Source organism: Delphinus delphis, chromosome 18, assembly GCF_949987515.2.
Source record: "Delphinus delphis chromosome 18, mDelDel1.2, whole genome shotgun sequence".
Taxonomy (NCBI): domain Eukaryota; kingdom Metazoa; phylum Chordata; class Mammalia; order Artiodactyla; family Delphinidae; genus Delphinus; species Delphinus delphis.
In genome coordinates this window covers 4,420,314-4,436,449 of record NC_082700.1, presented here as the reverse complement: position 1 = coordinate 4,436,449, position 16,136 = coordinate 4,420,314, and the positions used below count along the sequence as shown (strand labels likewise).

The 16,136-nt window shown below is 43.5% G+C and overlaps 1 protein-coding gene across 4 annotated transcripts in view; it reads right to left on the bottom strand.

The window, feature by feature from the left end:
* Positions 1-16,136, bottom strand: part of WASF3 (WASP family member 3) — an 89,562-nt gene that overhangs the window by 12,947 nt on the left and 60,479 nt on the right. For all 4 annotated transcript variants that reach the window (XM_059995853.1, XM_059995856.1, XM_059995854.1 and 1 more), the window contains exons 4-6: positions 8,869-9,003; positions 6,418-6,571; positions 2,746-2,863 (exon numbers count right to left, since the gene is read on the bottom strand). In XM_059995853.1, the coding sequence (XP_059851836.1) occupies positions 2,746-2,863; positions 6,418-6,571; positions 8,869-9,003 (407 nt within the window). The remainder of the gene's footprint in view (positions 1-2,745; positions 2,864-6,417; positions 6,572-8,868; positions 9,004-16,136) is intronic.

Below are 16,136 nucleotides of genomic sequence, written 5' to 3'. Positions count from 1 at the left end.
CCTAAATATTCATTAATTCGGTAATGGGTAAATAGTTTATGAAGCCTCCGAACTTTGGAATATGACACAACTATTAAAAAGCATGAAGTCCACCTTTATTACGTCACTCTATGTATATGTCTGTGTGTGTGTGTGTATACAGGTCAATTCTAGGAATAAAAAATACTCTGTGAAGTGTGTACACATGTATTTATGAACGCCCTACAAGGCCGAAAAGTATGCACATGTGTTACCAGAGGGTGGTTATGCCTGGGCAAGGGAGAAACTCACCCCCAAATTTTCTAAACAAATGTGTTTTACTTCAGGGTAGGTGGGGCATTTTACAACTGGCATGTATTGTGTGAACACTTTTAAAACCAAAAGAGAGAACAAAGAAGGGAGACCTCAATGGGTTCCAATATACATCTCACTCAAGCGTCACTGTATTACACTAATTGATAACTATCACCCTTACTTTTAAGAGATGTATGCTGACATATTCAGGGATAAGTGTTATATCTGCCACTTTCTTTACAATGGTTTAGCCTCCAATCTACCCATCAACACGCACCCGACACACACACACACACACACACACACACACACACACACACACACACACCCAACTATAATAAAATGCTAACCATGAGGCATCTGCATCTCAACTACGCTGCCTAGGTTAAAATCCTGAGGCTACTGCAGGCTGTTTCCTGCCCCAGGATGATCCTAGCTGCTCCTATCAATACCTGAAAGCCCCTCGGTCTGCCCAGCACGCCTCCGGCATCCCCTCTCACATACATGCACGCACAGTCGCACACACACTCACTCTGCGGAGCTAACTTCTGCTCTCAGTCCTTGCACCTCAGCGAGCAACACCGGGGGGCCTTCCTCAACTCACCACCTCACCTTCTGCACTGTCACCCCACCTGCTGCTGCCACCTCCCCCAAGGCTTCTCCTGCCCAGCACTGTAACTACAGCCTTACAACGACATAACTATTTGCATAACTTAAAAAAAATGTTCTTAGACCATCAAACCAAGGAAATTTAATGTTCAGAAACAATGGATGTCTTATCCCCAAATTTTCTAAACTAATTCTTCCTTCAGATAGAATTGTCTGTTCCAAAGTGAAAGTGACTTTTGGGCTTCTAAAATCCTGGGAAATTAAGGATATCTTGCCTCATTTTCTGTTCCTATAGAAAGCAGATTTGTATTAAAATTTTCAGATTTCTTTCCCTCTTTGAGTTCCAAAGGACAGCATGATTATCTAATGTTTGTTTCCCCCACTGTATTTTCATCTCCATGAGGGGGATAATCCTTTCTTTTTCGTCACAGCATTTACAAGCCATTCAAAAAAGAACCGTTATATAAATGCATGAATAAGAAATTCTCATCAGAATTTTACGTCTTTGAGGAATATGGAACGAGACAAAACTGCCAAGGAAATGACAAATAACTTTGAAGACACAGTAACCACACAGAGTAGATTAAGGCTAAAGAACAGTGGCAAAAAAGTTAAATATTTTTGTCAAAAGTATCACTGATGCTTCTAGGAAATCCTGGGAGGCCACTTTAAAAGCAGGAGATTTTTAAAGGAGAGTCCTCTTAAAAGTACTTGGGGGTTTGCCCTGTTACCATCAAAGAGTTCGGGGATTCAGACCAACAGGCCTTTAAATCTCTGTTCCTTTTCCTTTGGAGAGATTAGTGTCTTCTTTTTCTTCACCTGAACACTTTGCAGCTTCTTTGCTTGGCTATTTCTCCACGTGAATACCCAGCAACTCTTCGAACATTTCCCATTAAATCTCCCCAACCCATCAGCACGAGAAGTGCACACAGATAATCAAGTCTGTGGAGCTCTCTCCCAGAATTCGTGGTAACCTCTCACACTTGCAGTCTGCAACCTATTTCCATGTTCCCTTTCCTAAATCCTGTTTTCAAATCTCAAGTTCTCTTCCATCTCGAACTGTCACTCCTACTGGGCCAATACACCTACTAGATGTCTCAGAACCTTCAGGCAGCCAGCCCACAACATGCTAAGCTCTTAATTCACACACCCTAATAGTTGTCAAACAAAGCAGGTGGTCATTTTTTAAAACACAGCTCACATATAAAAGGCTTGGCAAATATCTGCCTTTGGAGAGTTAACTCTGATTTTCAATGGTTTAAGTCTAATTTCTGGGCCCCAAAGGGATAATTTTCAAAACAGAAGTTCCTTAATCTGAGAGTGGGTTTGTCCTCCCAAGAGCGTTTGCAGTACAGATGTCTCTCAACCTTCCAACTTGCAATTCTCCTGCCTACGACCACCCCACCAAAGGGAATCTCATTTTTAGTAAATACTACCCTCCTCCAAGTGTGCAGATCACACACGCTTTTCAATCCAATATGAACCTCTCACCACGGTCTTAATTACAGTTAGGTGACAACCCAACAATTAATAATGTTAAAAAGACCAAAGCAGAAAATTCTAACTGATATGGAATGTTGACTACTTTACGAAATTTGAAGAGCAAGAGAAAAGTTATAAACCACAGTTACGAACAAAACTGTATTTATTAAAGCAAGTATTAGAGAACAAATCAACAGTATTTATTGAAAATAGTATTACTGTGTTAGACTGAATGGTATCTTCATGTGACAAATGCAACCTCTAAAACAACTTCACGAAATTCAACATCTCAACCGTTTAAAGAATTTACTGATTTTAAACTTCTAATTTCTAAGGGAGAATCCCATTTATACGCACGTTTCCCATACTAGAATTATTTACCTTTTGACGTCTTTTCTCTTTCCTTTTGTCTTCTGTGTCCTGTAGCATTTTTTCTTTCCAGAGGTCAAAGAAATAGGAAGGATCAGTATAGAACTTCAGCCCGTCCTTTTTATCATCTCTATAAACCAATGTATTACAAGTCGGGGGGGAGAAAAGGTCGTTAGAGAGTTTCATACAGGGTAAACATTAATGTTAATTCTAAATCATGAGATGATAACATCTACGTGAGGAATTTGAACTGTCCTTATACACTGTTAAGTCTCCCAATTTTCCTTATTTGGAAAAATGTGTGAACATGCAAGAACAGCACTTTTTTTCTAGAATAATGAAGTAAAAACTACTCTTGCAAATTTAGATTTCGGTACAGCAAAGTGCTGCCCAAATCACAATATGGCTCGTAAACAGCAACATTTAGTTCCACAGTTATTCCAAGGTATGTTCTGTTTATTCCAATGGGGGCCACACACACAGATGGATGGATTCTTAGTATATATATACATTCACTTCTACTCTGGAGCGACAATGTTATTAGGATAAAAATTAGCAAGTACTCTGTGCTTTTCTCTTAATCAGGTTTGCCCAATGTCTACAATTCAATTAGGAAAGGAGCAAAAGGTTCATGGTGTATAAATGTAACTAGGATAAAAAATGATGACCTAGATATTTTTTTAAATGGAAGTAACCGACAAAGAAAATTCACTTGTAGCCATTTCATTGTCAAGAACTGCTGCAATTACTATATTCTAAAAAATACTTCAAGTCTTTTTTAAAAAAATTTATTTATTTATTTTGAGCTGCATTGGGTCTTCGTTGCTGTGCACGGGCTTCTCACTGCGGTAGCTTCTCTTTGTTGCAGAGCACCGGCTCTAGGCACACGGGCTTCAGTAGTTGTGGCTCACGGACTCAGTTGCTCCACGGCATGTGCAATCTTCCCGGACCAGGGCTCGAACCCGTGTCCCCTGCATTGGCAGGTGGATTCTTAACCACTGTGCCACCAGGGAAGCCCCAAGTCTTTATATAAGTTATTCATTTATCATAAAGCCAATAAGAATGCAGCCAATATGAATCCACAGTTGTAATATAAATCAATAGACAGCAAAGCTCAAAATAATCATGATAAGGAGGGAACACTCTATTTATTCTACTAATGCTTTAAAAAGTATCTGGCCTGTATATTACCTTCAAGAGAAGGCAAAACATTTACATTTAAAATTAGCATGTCAGGGACTCCCCTGGTGGCGCAGTGGTTGGGAATCCGCCTGCCAATGCAGGGGACACAGGTTCGATCCCTGGTCTGGGAGGATTCCACATGCCGTGGAGCACCTGAGCCCATGTGCCACAACTACTGAGCCTGCGCTCTAGAGCCCGTGAGTCACAACTACTGAGCCCGTGTGCTGCAACTACTGAAGCCCGTGTGCCTAGAGCCCGTGCTCCGCAACAAGAGAAGCCACCGCAATGAGAAGCCCGCGCACCACAGCGAAGAGCAGCCCCTGCTCGCCACAACGAAGACCCAATGCAGCCCAAAATAAATTTATTTTTAAAAATTAGCATTTCAATTAGTCATTTAAGGCATACAGAGAAAGAAAAAAAAAATCAGAGAAATGAGTATAGAAAAGAGTTTGTAGCCACACAGTCAAAGAAAGTGACATGAATTACTCAAGGAAACATGGTCTTGAAGTTCCTGCTATGCCGTGTTCTGTAAGCTTCTCAGCATCAAATAAAGAGACCCAGGCTTTCATGAGGGTCATCTGGTAGCTCTGTCTTAAAGTCGCTAACAAATCAGCACAATTCACTCTGTACTTTAAACTTTAATTACTTAAAATCCTTTCTTTTCCAAATTTCCTAAGTGAGAAGCAACCTGCACTATTGAGATTTTATTAATAACATTATTGTGAAAAATATAAATTATTTCCCTAAGATACTAGGCCTTCAATATAGGTGAAGACAGAAAAACTGAGCAGGAACTTGCTGCAATTTTAAGACGTATAAAATGCACCTTCTTTTTTTCAAAAATGGAGCTAATACTTAATGGAATAAATATGTTTAATAACTTAAGCAAATGTTAACCTTGACATCAGAATATAAGCAGAAATGTCCTATGTTTATCGCAACTAAACATTCGATTTTTCAGTCACATTGTACATCTCATATTTAAGACTGCATTGTGACTGTGTCATATTTAAGTCCAAATGCAAAAGTTTATGTGCTTTCTTACCCCAAACATTTCTGTATTAATAAAAAGTAGATTTGAGCTGGCACTACTATTCTTAAATACTATTAAAAAGTCAAAGACATTTTTCTTTTCCATAAAACTGAGTAAACACACAATAATATAATATATAAAGGTCGATTCATTTTTTATGCAATTAAACATTTTAAATCACCACAAATATTTAATCATGATCTTGAATAATCAAACACAAGTGGTTCATTGAATTTTCTGGGTTTCTTTTTTCCTTTAGAACAAAGTATTTACTGAGGTTTCTTAGGAAAATTTTACTACGTTCTCATGGCTCTGGGCTAATAAGTAAAACTGAAATTGTCCCAGAAAAATGTCTATTGAACAAAAGCAAAGTCACAAGTTAAAACGTTAGGCTTACAGTACCACTATTCATCTACATCTTTAAGTGAGTGCGCTAAAACCTCCAGAAAAGTGTGCTTGTTTCATATAAAAATGTGGTACCCTGGTCCTCGCCCATCACGGTTTCCATGGAATCTCTATTACATTTTTTGGAGAATCTTTCTGTCCATGCTGAAAGACAGGGATGCAGTCTGAATTACTGCTTTACTAGCAGAGCCGCAACAAAGCACAGCTCCAAACGTCTCCTTTTGGACCCTGCAAAAGGATAGTTAATTCAGACCCAAAAAACCTCTGGGCACTCCCTGAGAAGGGCCACTGGGCCCAGGAGGACAATAATGGATGTGAAGGACACAGTGATTTCAGGAAGGCCTCTGCAGGGGTACTACCCAGCAGAGCTAATCCTGGGGGACCGTGGGGACCCCACCACCAGCCTGACTGAGCTCATCAGAAGCTGGACCAGTGAGCTCGACAGTGGGGTGAAAAGACAGGGAAGTACATGAAATGGGAAAGAACACACGGATGTGGCCGGCGGGAGGAGAGGAGTTCTAAAGGGCATTTTTAGTTAGTTTCTTAATATTCATTTTTTGCACATTTTCTCTTCTTTTTCCTGGAAGTCTGGTCCTAATAATGTGTCCTACCACTTCACACAGAAGGTTAATTTCTTGACTATATATTCACTCTTAGAAACCTCTAATGCTGTAGAACATGTTTTTCTGAATTCAGTAACAAATGTCTGCAGGGCTGAAATGCTGAGACAGGTGTTTTGCTGCATTAGAAGTGAATTATGCAGTTCCTTTAAACTTGATTTTGCATGCGAGGAACACCACAATCCCACAGGGTTATTACATAATGTGCCCACTTCTGCTCTAGATATCTGCGTTTAAAAGCGAACATGAGCGCTCCCACTTCTCTTGGTAAACTTATTTATATTTTGAAAGACTCAGACTTTAGCAATTCTGTAAGTAACTAATTTCACTGTGGCTGACACCGCAATTATCATTCTCACAGTCTGAAAAGATATTTTCACCGCACTGCTCGCCTCTCTCAACTTACTTACGCTGAAAAGGCTCTGGGGATACACAAGGTCGTACCTGTAAGGTGTAAGGATATTCAGAGGAGGCGGTTTATCACTCTGGTTGTAAATGTCAGCAACAGGATTGGGAATGCTGTTCTTTGAAACCACCTGCTGGTCTTGGACTGTGGAACTTTTGAAAGCTTTTTTCATGTTGATATCCTGTAGTGACACTATGTAGAGAAAAGTCCAAGTCCGGTTATATGGAAATATTTTAGAAACAAGTATAATTTGACTCACAATCATAAACATCTCCTAGAACAGCCAAATAATGTCTTTTATTGTTCATTTAAAACCATGCTTAAATAGTACATGCATCCTCTCCCTCTGATAAACAGTCATCTCTGTAAGTCGCGCCTTTCCTTCTTCTGTAGCGATATAATGATTTCATTGAACCTAATATTAGAGCGTCATTCTTTACTTAAATAGCATTTCTCAGAAACCACACAGGAATAGAGTTATGAGTATAACAGGAATGTAAACACAATACCCCTGGGTATCTTAGGGGGGAAAAATCACTCAAACAGTTAATACCAGTTTAATTACAATACATGTGGGAAATACTTCTGCAAAAAACACACAAATGGAAAAACTGCATTAAATTTTTCTGACACTAACATTAAAGAGAGGGCAAAGCTTTTCAACCTCCCTGTAGTCCTAGAAATTAAGCAGCATGATAGGAATCTACACTAAGGAATGAGAGAACCAGGCTAATTATCCTCGTTTCCTGAGTTTGTACAACATGTTACATCTCAGGTTTCAACTCATCTGACCTCCACACAGACTTTTTGAGGTGGGTAAACTGTTGCATTAACCCACTGGACCAACGAAGCTGACGGTCAGGGGTGTTAAATGACCTTTCCAAGGTCACCTGCAGAACAGTGGCAGGCCCAAGGAGAGCACAGATTTCCTAACTCGGCCGAGGGATTTTTCTACAGTTACATCCACGGCAAGGAAAGTAATAAGGTAAAATCTTGACTGGCAAGAAATCTTAAGGATATGAGATATGCTGTAGAATCTCATGAGATTTAACCTACAGACTAACCTTCTCCAGTGTAAGGTTTATCACAGGCGTTACAACTGCAAGAACCAACAGAAAACTGAAGACAGACAAATAAAACACTTGTGATACCATTTGAAAAGTGAATGATTAATTTAAAATGTTAAAAATTTCTTACCGGAATAGACCAAGCAGCTATTCAGATTTTTATTTTTTAAAATAAGAGACAAATTTTAAAATCAGATTAAAAAGAGCACAGCCTCAGCTTGTTACTTACTGTTCGAAGAGTCAGTAAGAAATGCTCGTAACAGGTATTAAATATCAATGTTCTACATTTCTGTTAAATTTTTAGTTTGCTAATTTAATTTTGACCTTTGAAAAAGATCTGAACATGAGAAAACATGTTTTTCTTAAATGATGAGGGATGAATTCCATAAATAACTATATTAAAAAAAAGAAAACCTTCTTATTACTACTACTATTAAAGGCCTAGTAGAAAAATCAGATGCTAGGATTGTTTTAATGCAACAAGAGGAATTGTAACTACCCTTATATAAAGGTAAAAATAACTTTTCAAAGTAAATATAAAATGGCATATCTTGATTTTGGGGGACAGATTTTTTCCAGTCTAATTTCAGTCTTCTGTTCAAAAGAGACAGCAAGTGGAAAAATTTTAAAAGGAATTGTTGAATATTCATTTTGTTGAAACTACCCCTATTTCAGGGTATGACCACCAATTAACTACACAGCGCCTGTCAACACTAACTTTGTTTTAAAACCCTGAAGCCTAGAGGCCTGCAGTAAATGTTATTTCTGGGTAGTTAACTCAGCAGGATCAGCGGCATGACTTAGAAGCCTCGGCCCTAAGGAGAGCAGCAGGTGATAGCTCACCCTCCCCCTTAGCTGGACAGAGTCTGTGATTTTTAGGTAAGAAATTATCTTTACTACCAATAACTACCAACTACGTCCACGAGGACTTCTAATACTGAATGCATTCAAAGAGTCCTTTAAAACAAATACTACATGTGTAGTTTATTTAAAAAGAGAGTGTGGGGCTTCCCTGGTGGCACAGTGGTTGAGAGTCCGCCTGACGATGCAGGGGACGCGGGTTCGTGCCCCGGTCCGGGAAGATCCCACATGCCGCGGAGCGGCTGGGCCCGTGGGCCATGGCCGCTGAGCCTGCGCGTCCGGAGCCTGTGCTCCGCAGCGGGAGAGGCCACAACAGTGAGAGGCCTGCGTACCAACCAAAAAAAAAAAGAGTGTGTGGCACACAAGGCAGACAAAATAGGACTCTCTTAATTACTAATTAACCCCACTGTTGTGGGATTTCCCCCTCATCGTTCTTCTAGAAAAAGACAAGATGAAATAACAGCATACGACCCCAAGGAAGAAGCAGGAATTACCCTGCGATTAACCACTCCTGTCCCGTCCGCATCATTTCCAGCTCACAGCTCTCAGGCAGTTACCTACCCTCTTCCACTGTTGAGTCCAGCTGGGTGACTTTGACAGCAAGGCGATCGATTCTGTCTTGAAGAGAATTTGCTCGGATGTAGAAGTTGTTGGCCTCATTAAACAACTCACCAAATATGTCTTCAGCATGTTTGCCTGGAGAAGGAACGCATGGGAAAGGCCACCTGGTCAGAACCCACATTCTCACCCAAGCCAAACTCCAATCTCAACACGTGGGGTTTTGCGCAAATGATCACAAAATGATCACAAAAATAAAGTATCACAGTCAAAGGCCTGTAGAATTTTTCAAAATTTATTAGGCATGTTCACACATATCTGAGACTGACTCAAAGTTGTAGAATTTTAAAATGCCCCAAAATGGTATAGAATTTTTACTTGGTTGTTTAATGTTTAGGTCTTTAAGAAACAGCTAAACAGTCTTTCGAAGCGGCTGCACTCCCACCGGCAATGAACAAGAGTTCCTGTTGCTCCACGCCCTTGCCAGCACTTGGTGGTGTCAGTGTTTTGCATTTTTGCCATTCTAATCGGTGTGTAGTGGTGTCTTGTTTTAATTTGCACTTCCCCGATGACATATGATGTGGAGCATCTTTTCATGTGCCTGTTTGCCCATCTGTACACCGTCTCTGGTGAGGGGTCTGTTCAATAAAAAGTCTGCACACAAATTACATATGTTTTAAATACTGCAACTAGACGTGGCACCCAGAGTTAACGTTTGTTTGCTGCCTTGTCAACTCTTTCCTGAGCAGACTTGTGAATCTAATTACCTCATAAGCATCTCCACATGGATGTCCTGTAAGAATCTCAATGCCAGCACAAGTTCTCATAGGAACTCACGTTCACCTTAACTCAAACGTGCACCCCCACGTGCAAAGGCGCTGACCACCCCAAAAGAAGCCCAAGCGAGAACAGAGTCCTCCGGGACAGTTCCCTCCCTCCACGGCCACTGACACCAAACCTTGGCCCCTTACGCCCCCAGCCCCTCGGCTCTGGCCCTCCTTGTTTCTCGCCCGAATTACATCAACAGCTTTGTTTTTCTGCCTCCAGACTGACCTTCCGCCCTCAAATCCCTGCGGCACGCTGCTACTGCGCCGACCCTGCACGGCTCCCAGCAGCCTAACGCCACCCCTGAGGCTCTCAGCAGGACACGGGGGGCCCTGTGCACCTCCGCGCTGCCCCTTTTCTGGGCTCCAGAAGAACGCACTGGCGAAACCTGCCCCACTTGCTCACAGACCCTGTTAGTCCCTCCTCAGGTTCGAACCCGTGCACTGTCACCTCGCTCAGAAGACACTGAAGGCCAGTCACGGCCCAGAAGGTTCTACGTGGTCCGGCTCATCTGCCTCGCTGGCCCATCCCCTGCTTTCCTCTCCCTCCCACGCCCCACGCGGGCCACACTGGCCCCTGCTGACGCTCAGCTGCGCCGGCCACGCCCGCTCCTCCCCAGGCTCACTCCTGTCCCTCCTGCCTGGGCCACTGCTGCCATCCAGGTCCCGACCCAAGGTCACCTTCTAAGGGAAACCTTCTCCAGCAACTACATCTAAATGACCATCGCCTCCCGCCCACTCTCACAGACGTAAACAAACACACAGGCAGCCCGTCCCTGCCGGGCTGTACTTTTCCTCCCGAGCACTTACCACCACGTAGTAAGTTACACACCCGTACTTATTCATCCTGTTTCCTGCCTGGCTCCTGCCACTAGGACATACGATCCGGAGAGGAGGTCTCTCCCCGGTCTGTGCACTGCTGTTTCAGTCGCCAAGGTCTAGGGCGTGCCTGGCTCATCACAGGTGCTCAAAAAGAGTTTTGAATAAACGAATAAAAATGCATACACTTAAAATCAATCCTTCCAGATGCAGACTGGGGTCTGTGAGATCAGAGGCCCCTCTCCGTGTTCGCAAATACAGTAAGTCTGTTACATACGAACCTTCAAGTTGTGAAATTTCAAAGACCCGAACATGCGTTCCCAGGTCCAGTCGTGTAAGTTAGTTCACGTGTCTGGCGTACATGGTCACGTGCGTGCGTCCTCTGCATGTGGTTGTGCTTTTGTGTACTTTACTGTGCAGCACTGTATAGAGTACAGCAGTACAGTCCCTTCATTTCAAGCCCAGGACGTCCAGAAGCAAGTGTAGAAGCAATGATGTGGCTGGTACTGCTGTACTTTTCAAGGTGCTGTACTGTAAGATTAAAAATGTTTTATTGTTTGTGTTTGTTTTTTATGTATTATTTGTGTGAAAAGTATTATAAACCTATTACAGTACAGCACTATATGGCCAACTGTGTTAGCTGGGTACCTAGGTTTTGTTGGCCTTATGAACAAATTGGACTTACGAACGCACTCTCAGAACAGGACTTGTTCACATGGCAGGGACTTACTGTACCCAAAGGACGCCTCAGTCACAGGACGCATCACATGCCCCTATTCTTGTCTTTATTGACGAAGTTCTTTAAGGGTGTGAGCCATGCCTTATCTGCATTGCTTCTCTGCACTGTCTGTGCTGAGCCTGTGCTCAGTATCTCTTGAATAAAAACACATAACCTGTACCAGTGTTTTCTTGTTAACAAGGACACAGCCAACAAAGGCTCCCTGCTCATGTAAGTTTGGGAAATGCTGGACTAGAAGGATTAAACATTTATTTATGCCTCAGGGCATCTTAAAATCTTTAACACGCTCGTGTGTGTTAGGATTCTGCAGAAGCCCCTAGCACACCCTGTTTTCAAACCGACTGGGCCTGGAAACACCAGTAACACCTTTCAGAAATACTGTTTTCTGAAGCCCATTTGGGAAAATGCCTGCCCGTTCACCGGGATGACCTGTAGACAGAGCACCGTGTTCCGAATGCTTTAGATCCAGGTCTAGGAGTTGTTTATTTGGAATGCCAGACATAGTCAAAATGGAACCAACTGATTTTTGTTTTTCTACTTGCCCATTCACGGTTAGAAAAAAAAAAATTCCAGTGCAACTCCAGAAGAACCCTTTTCCCTTCAACTCTGCAGAAATCTAACTAACAGGGACAGCATATACCAGCAAGAACACAGGCATGTACAGCACGACCTCTTGCAGAAGACATCAGCGTTCTCAAAGCACAGCAAGCACTGCTGAGAAGCACACTCTGCTAGATGCTAAATACGTTGAAAAGGGTCAATAACACGGGCCCTTTACCTTCCATGCTTAACCCTACTTGAAAAGAACATACAACTGCTACTATACTCCCATTGGAAGTTCTCAATTTATAAAAAGAAACAGAAATTAAAGACTTGCATACTTAATCCCTTCCAGCTGCTGAAAGCTGACGAGTGACTAAAGAGAAGGAAATGGAAGAACTATATTTTCCGATGAACAAGAATAAAGTGTTGCAATTACAGCATTCCGTTTTGCAAACTGCAACTTATTCGAAAAGCTTAATTGTACTCACTCTTCCAGTGGCAAGTCCAATAATAGCTGCACTAAAATAATTCTGAATTGAATTAAAGACCACACAGAGGTAAGCACCATTTATTCATTCTTTACTGACAAAGGATCCATTTACAGATTTATTGGCACCACCACGAGCTTACGTCCAAGTGTGTCAGGTCGCGCAGTGCGCCTCCCAACTGCCAAGGCATCAAAATTATGTGCGGATTTTGTTGTATTTAGGATTTTCGGGGAACAATCAGTGTGTCTGTGAGAGTCCTTTCTGCGGAACAAGGCACCAGTCATAATGAGGTCCTTCAGAAATTTTAATCCGTACACCTAGCACCTTGATCTTGGGTTCGTCACGATTTTGGCTTTCCATTTTCCACTAAAAGGAACGAGGCTCCTTGAAAAAATGACGGATTCTAGGGATGATGGTGAAAAAGTACAAGATGTGCTTAGAATATCTTGGTGTGCTTTTCAAAAAAAGCAAAGAAGTATTCAGAGAGTGGTGGGGACACGTCAAAAGGACACAGGAGCCAGCATGAAAGGGTCCCACTGGCCAAGTCTGGGAAAATGTGAGTACTAAGACAAATAATCAAGATGACGGCTTATAATCCACGGAATAAGAGTCCATGAGTCCAGACTGTTGTAAATAAACGAATGAATGAATAACAGGCAAAGAAGTGAAAGCACTTACATCAGAACTCCAACTAATAAACGCAGAAGAAATTAGGGAATGACAAAAATCACCATTCTGTGACCCCCCCCCCCCCAATAATAAGTGCTTTGGCCAAGGACCATCCGTGGATGCTAAGACTACTGGGTAGAACTGGGACAGAACATGGTCTCAAAGTGTCTCCCCACAAGATACTTACTAATTACATAGGGGATAAAACTTTACGGTACAGGAACCCACAGACAAAATGTTAACCAAGCAATCAGAGTTCACAGGGGCAGTTACAGGACAAGCCAGTAACGTGAGCTTCCAGATAGAATGCCCTGAGTAGGAGGTGTCAACCCTCTGTGACAGTCGTGAGAACATCTTAAATCTAGTCATGAGGGAGCATCAGAAGATAGACCAAGGAATGGCCCAGAAAACCATGGCTGGTTCCCCTTAAAATGTCAAGATGTCAAGTCATAAAAGTCAAGACAGACTGAGGAACTGCTCCAGATTAAAGGAGAAAGAGAGAAATAGATACATGTTTGTATATATAAGAACTATATATGTATGTGTACGCATGTATGTACACAGAGACACAGGAGGGGACAGAGGAGGAGAAAGCAGGGCAGGAGGAAAAGAGAGGAATTTCTGAGAAAAAGAAAAGATGAGGTAAAATAATATGTGGGTGAAAGTCTGAGAATTCTTCATTCTCTTTTTGACCTTTTTGTAAGTCTGAAATCATTTCAAAATTAAAAATTAAAAAATAGGGCTTCCCTGGCGGTGCAGTGGTTGGGAGTCCGCCTGCCGATGCAGGGGACACAGGTTTGTGCCCCGGTCCGGGAGGATCCCACATGCCGCGGAGCGGCTAGGCCCGTGAGGCATGGCCGCTGAACCTGCGCGTCCGGAGCCTGTGCTCCGCAACGGGAGAGGCCACAACAGTGAGAGGCCCGCGTACTGCAAAAACAAAAACAAAAAATAAATTTATTACTGTGTCTGTAATAAAGTCCAACTGCTTCTGAATTCCATGAAATAATGCCATAATTATTGGGCCCTACGTTATTTTTTTTTCCTTTTTAAAGTTTCACTTTTTTCCTACTATGAAAGTAATCCATGCTCACAAGAAATGTAGAAAATATGGAAACGTAAACAATAGGAAAAACAGCCCAAAGTCCAACCTAAGACAGCAACTTCTAACACTCATTTCTTTTGTCTTTGTTGTATTTATAAGTATGTATAAAAGTTAAACAAACAAACAAACAAACAAAACAGGGCTTCCCTGGTGGCACAGTGGTTGAGAGTCTGCCTGCCGATGCAGGGGACACGGGTTCGTGCCCCGGTCCTGGAAGATCCCACATGCCGCGGAGCGGCTGGGCTCGTGAGCCATGGCCGCTGAGCCTGCGCGTCCGGAGCCTGTGCTCCGCAACGGGAGAGGCCACAATGGTGAGAGGCCCGCGTACCAAAAACAAAAACAAAAACATAGCATACAGCCTGATTCTCTGAAATGTCTTTGTGGGTATATAAAAGCAACACAAGCTCATGGAAGAAAATTTGCAAAACTCGGAGAACAATAAAAAGTAAAAAATGTCATGCATAGTTAACCACAGTGAACTTTTTCGTACACTTGTTTACAACACCCTTTCTAAGCATTTTATAAGAACTAAGACAACAGATGCTGATTGTTATGCATTTTCAGCTTATTCAGCAAATATGTATCAAACACCCACTGTGTACCAGGCACTATGCTAGTCGCTTGAAGAAATACAGCAATGAACACAGCTTTTATTATATGCAGACAATACCACACAGACCATAAATACACAATCCATCACATGACAAGTGGTATGAAGAAAACAAAACTGCAAGAGAGTATGGTAGGAAGTGGGTGACACTCAGGTGGTCACAAAAGGCCTCTCTGAGGAGGTGACGTTTGGGCGGACGGTGGCTGGAGGTGAGGGGGCACCTTCCAGGCAGAGACAGGCTGCAGGTGAGGACAGCGTTCAGGGAGGAGGGCGAGTGGCGGAGGAGGACGGAGAAAGGGATGTCCTTCCCTTGCGGTGGGGGGACCAGAGTGGGGCGGGCAGGTCCCACAGGGCCCCCGTACAGCAGGGCTGGGGCAGCTGGGACCAGAACTGCGGCAACAGAGGTAGGAGCAGGTGTGCGGATTCAGAACACACTGTGAAGATGCAGGAAGAGAGAAGGGAAAGACCACAGCAGCCGGAAGAGCAGAGCCCCCACCTGCTAAGATACATGGGGGGGAAGAGAGAAGAAAATCATTATTTCGGTTTGATCACGTTGCACGTGAGATGCTTCCGGAAGCAGCTGTACACACAAGTTTGAGGTCTGGGGAGAGGTCGTACGTTTGGAAGCCGTCAGCGTGAAGGTGGTATTCGGGCCACGGCGGGTGAGGTGGCCTGGGAACCGGGAGCGGGGGAGGGCTTGTGGCCACACCCTGGGGCCCAACGATGCAGAAGGGCTCGTGAGGCGAGAGACACCCTGAGGGTGCTGGCCCGAGGCAGGTAAGGAAGCCCTCCAGGACGGGGAGGGAGTTATCAGGGGTCGAACGGTGCTCAGGCATCAGGCCACACGCCTGAGACTGAGCACGGGACTTAGCAACGTGGGTGTCACTGTGGGTGACCCTGACAAGCACAGTCTCAGGAAAAGATGCGACAGAACTTCAGTGGGGACAAGAGACAAGCGGGGGTAGGGTAAAGGCAGGAGTGGTTCTTTCAAGGAAGCTTGCTGTGAAGGGAGCAAGAAATGGGGCGACGGGGAGAGGATGACCTGAGCGTGATTTCTCAGTGTGTTAACATTCAGTAGGAATGATGCGGACGGGGGTGGGGTGGAGGACACGGGAAAGACGGAGCGTAACCCAGTCCTGGAGTGAGTCCTGGGGTCAGCACTGGAGCAGGGGGGGCAGGGCGCCGGTGCACAGGCAGGTCGGAGGGCTGACCTGGCAGGAGGGGGCTGTTTGGTTCTCCCCTGAATGCTCTTATTTTCCCAGGGAAATAAGCAAACCACCAGCTCAGAGTTTGGGGTGGAAAGAGAAGATGTGACACAGGCACCTCCGGGCGGGGAAAACTAACGAGCGAAGGAATTTCAGCAGGACTGCCAGGCAACCGAGTGCTCACCTGAGGAACGCTCGTGATCTTACATCTCTCTTCTTTCCTGATACGAGCATTTAAAGGTACAAATTTCCCCCTAAGCACCTCTTTACGT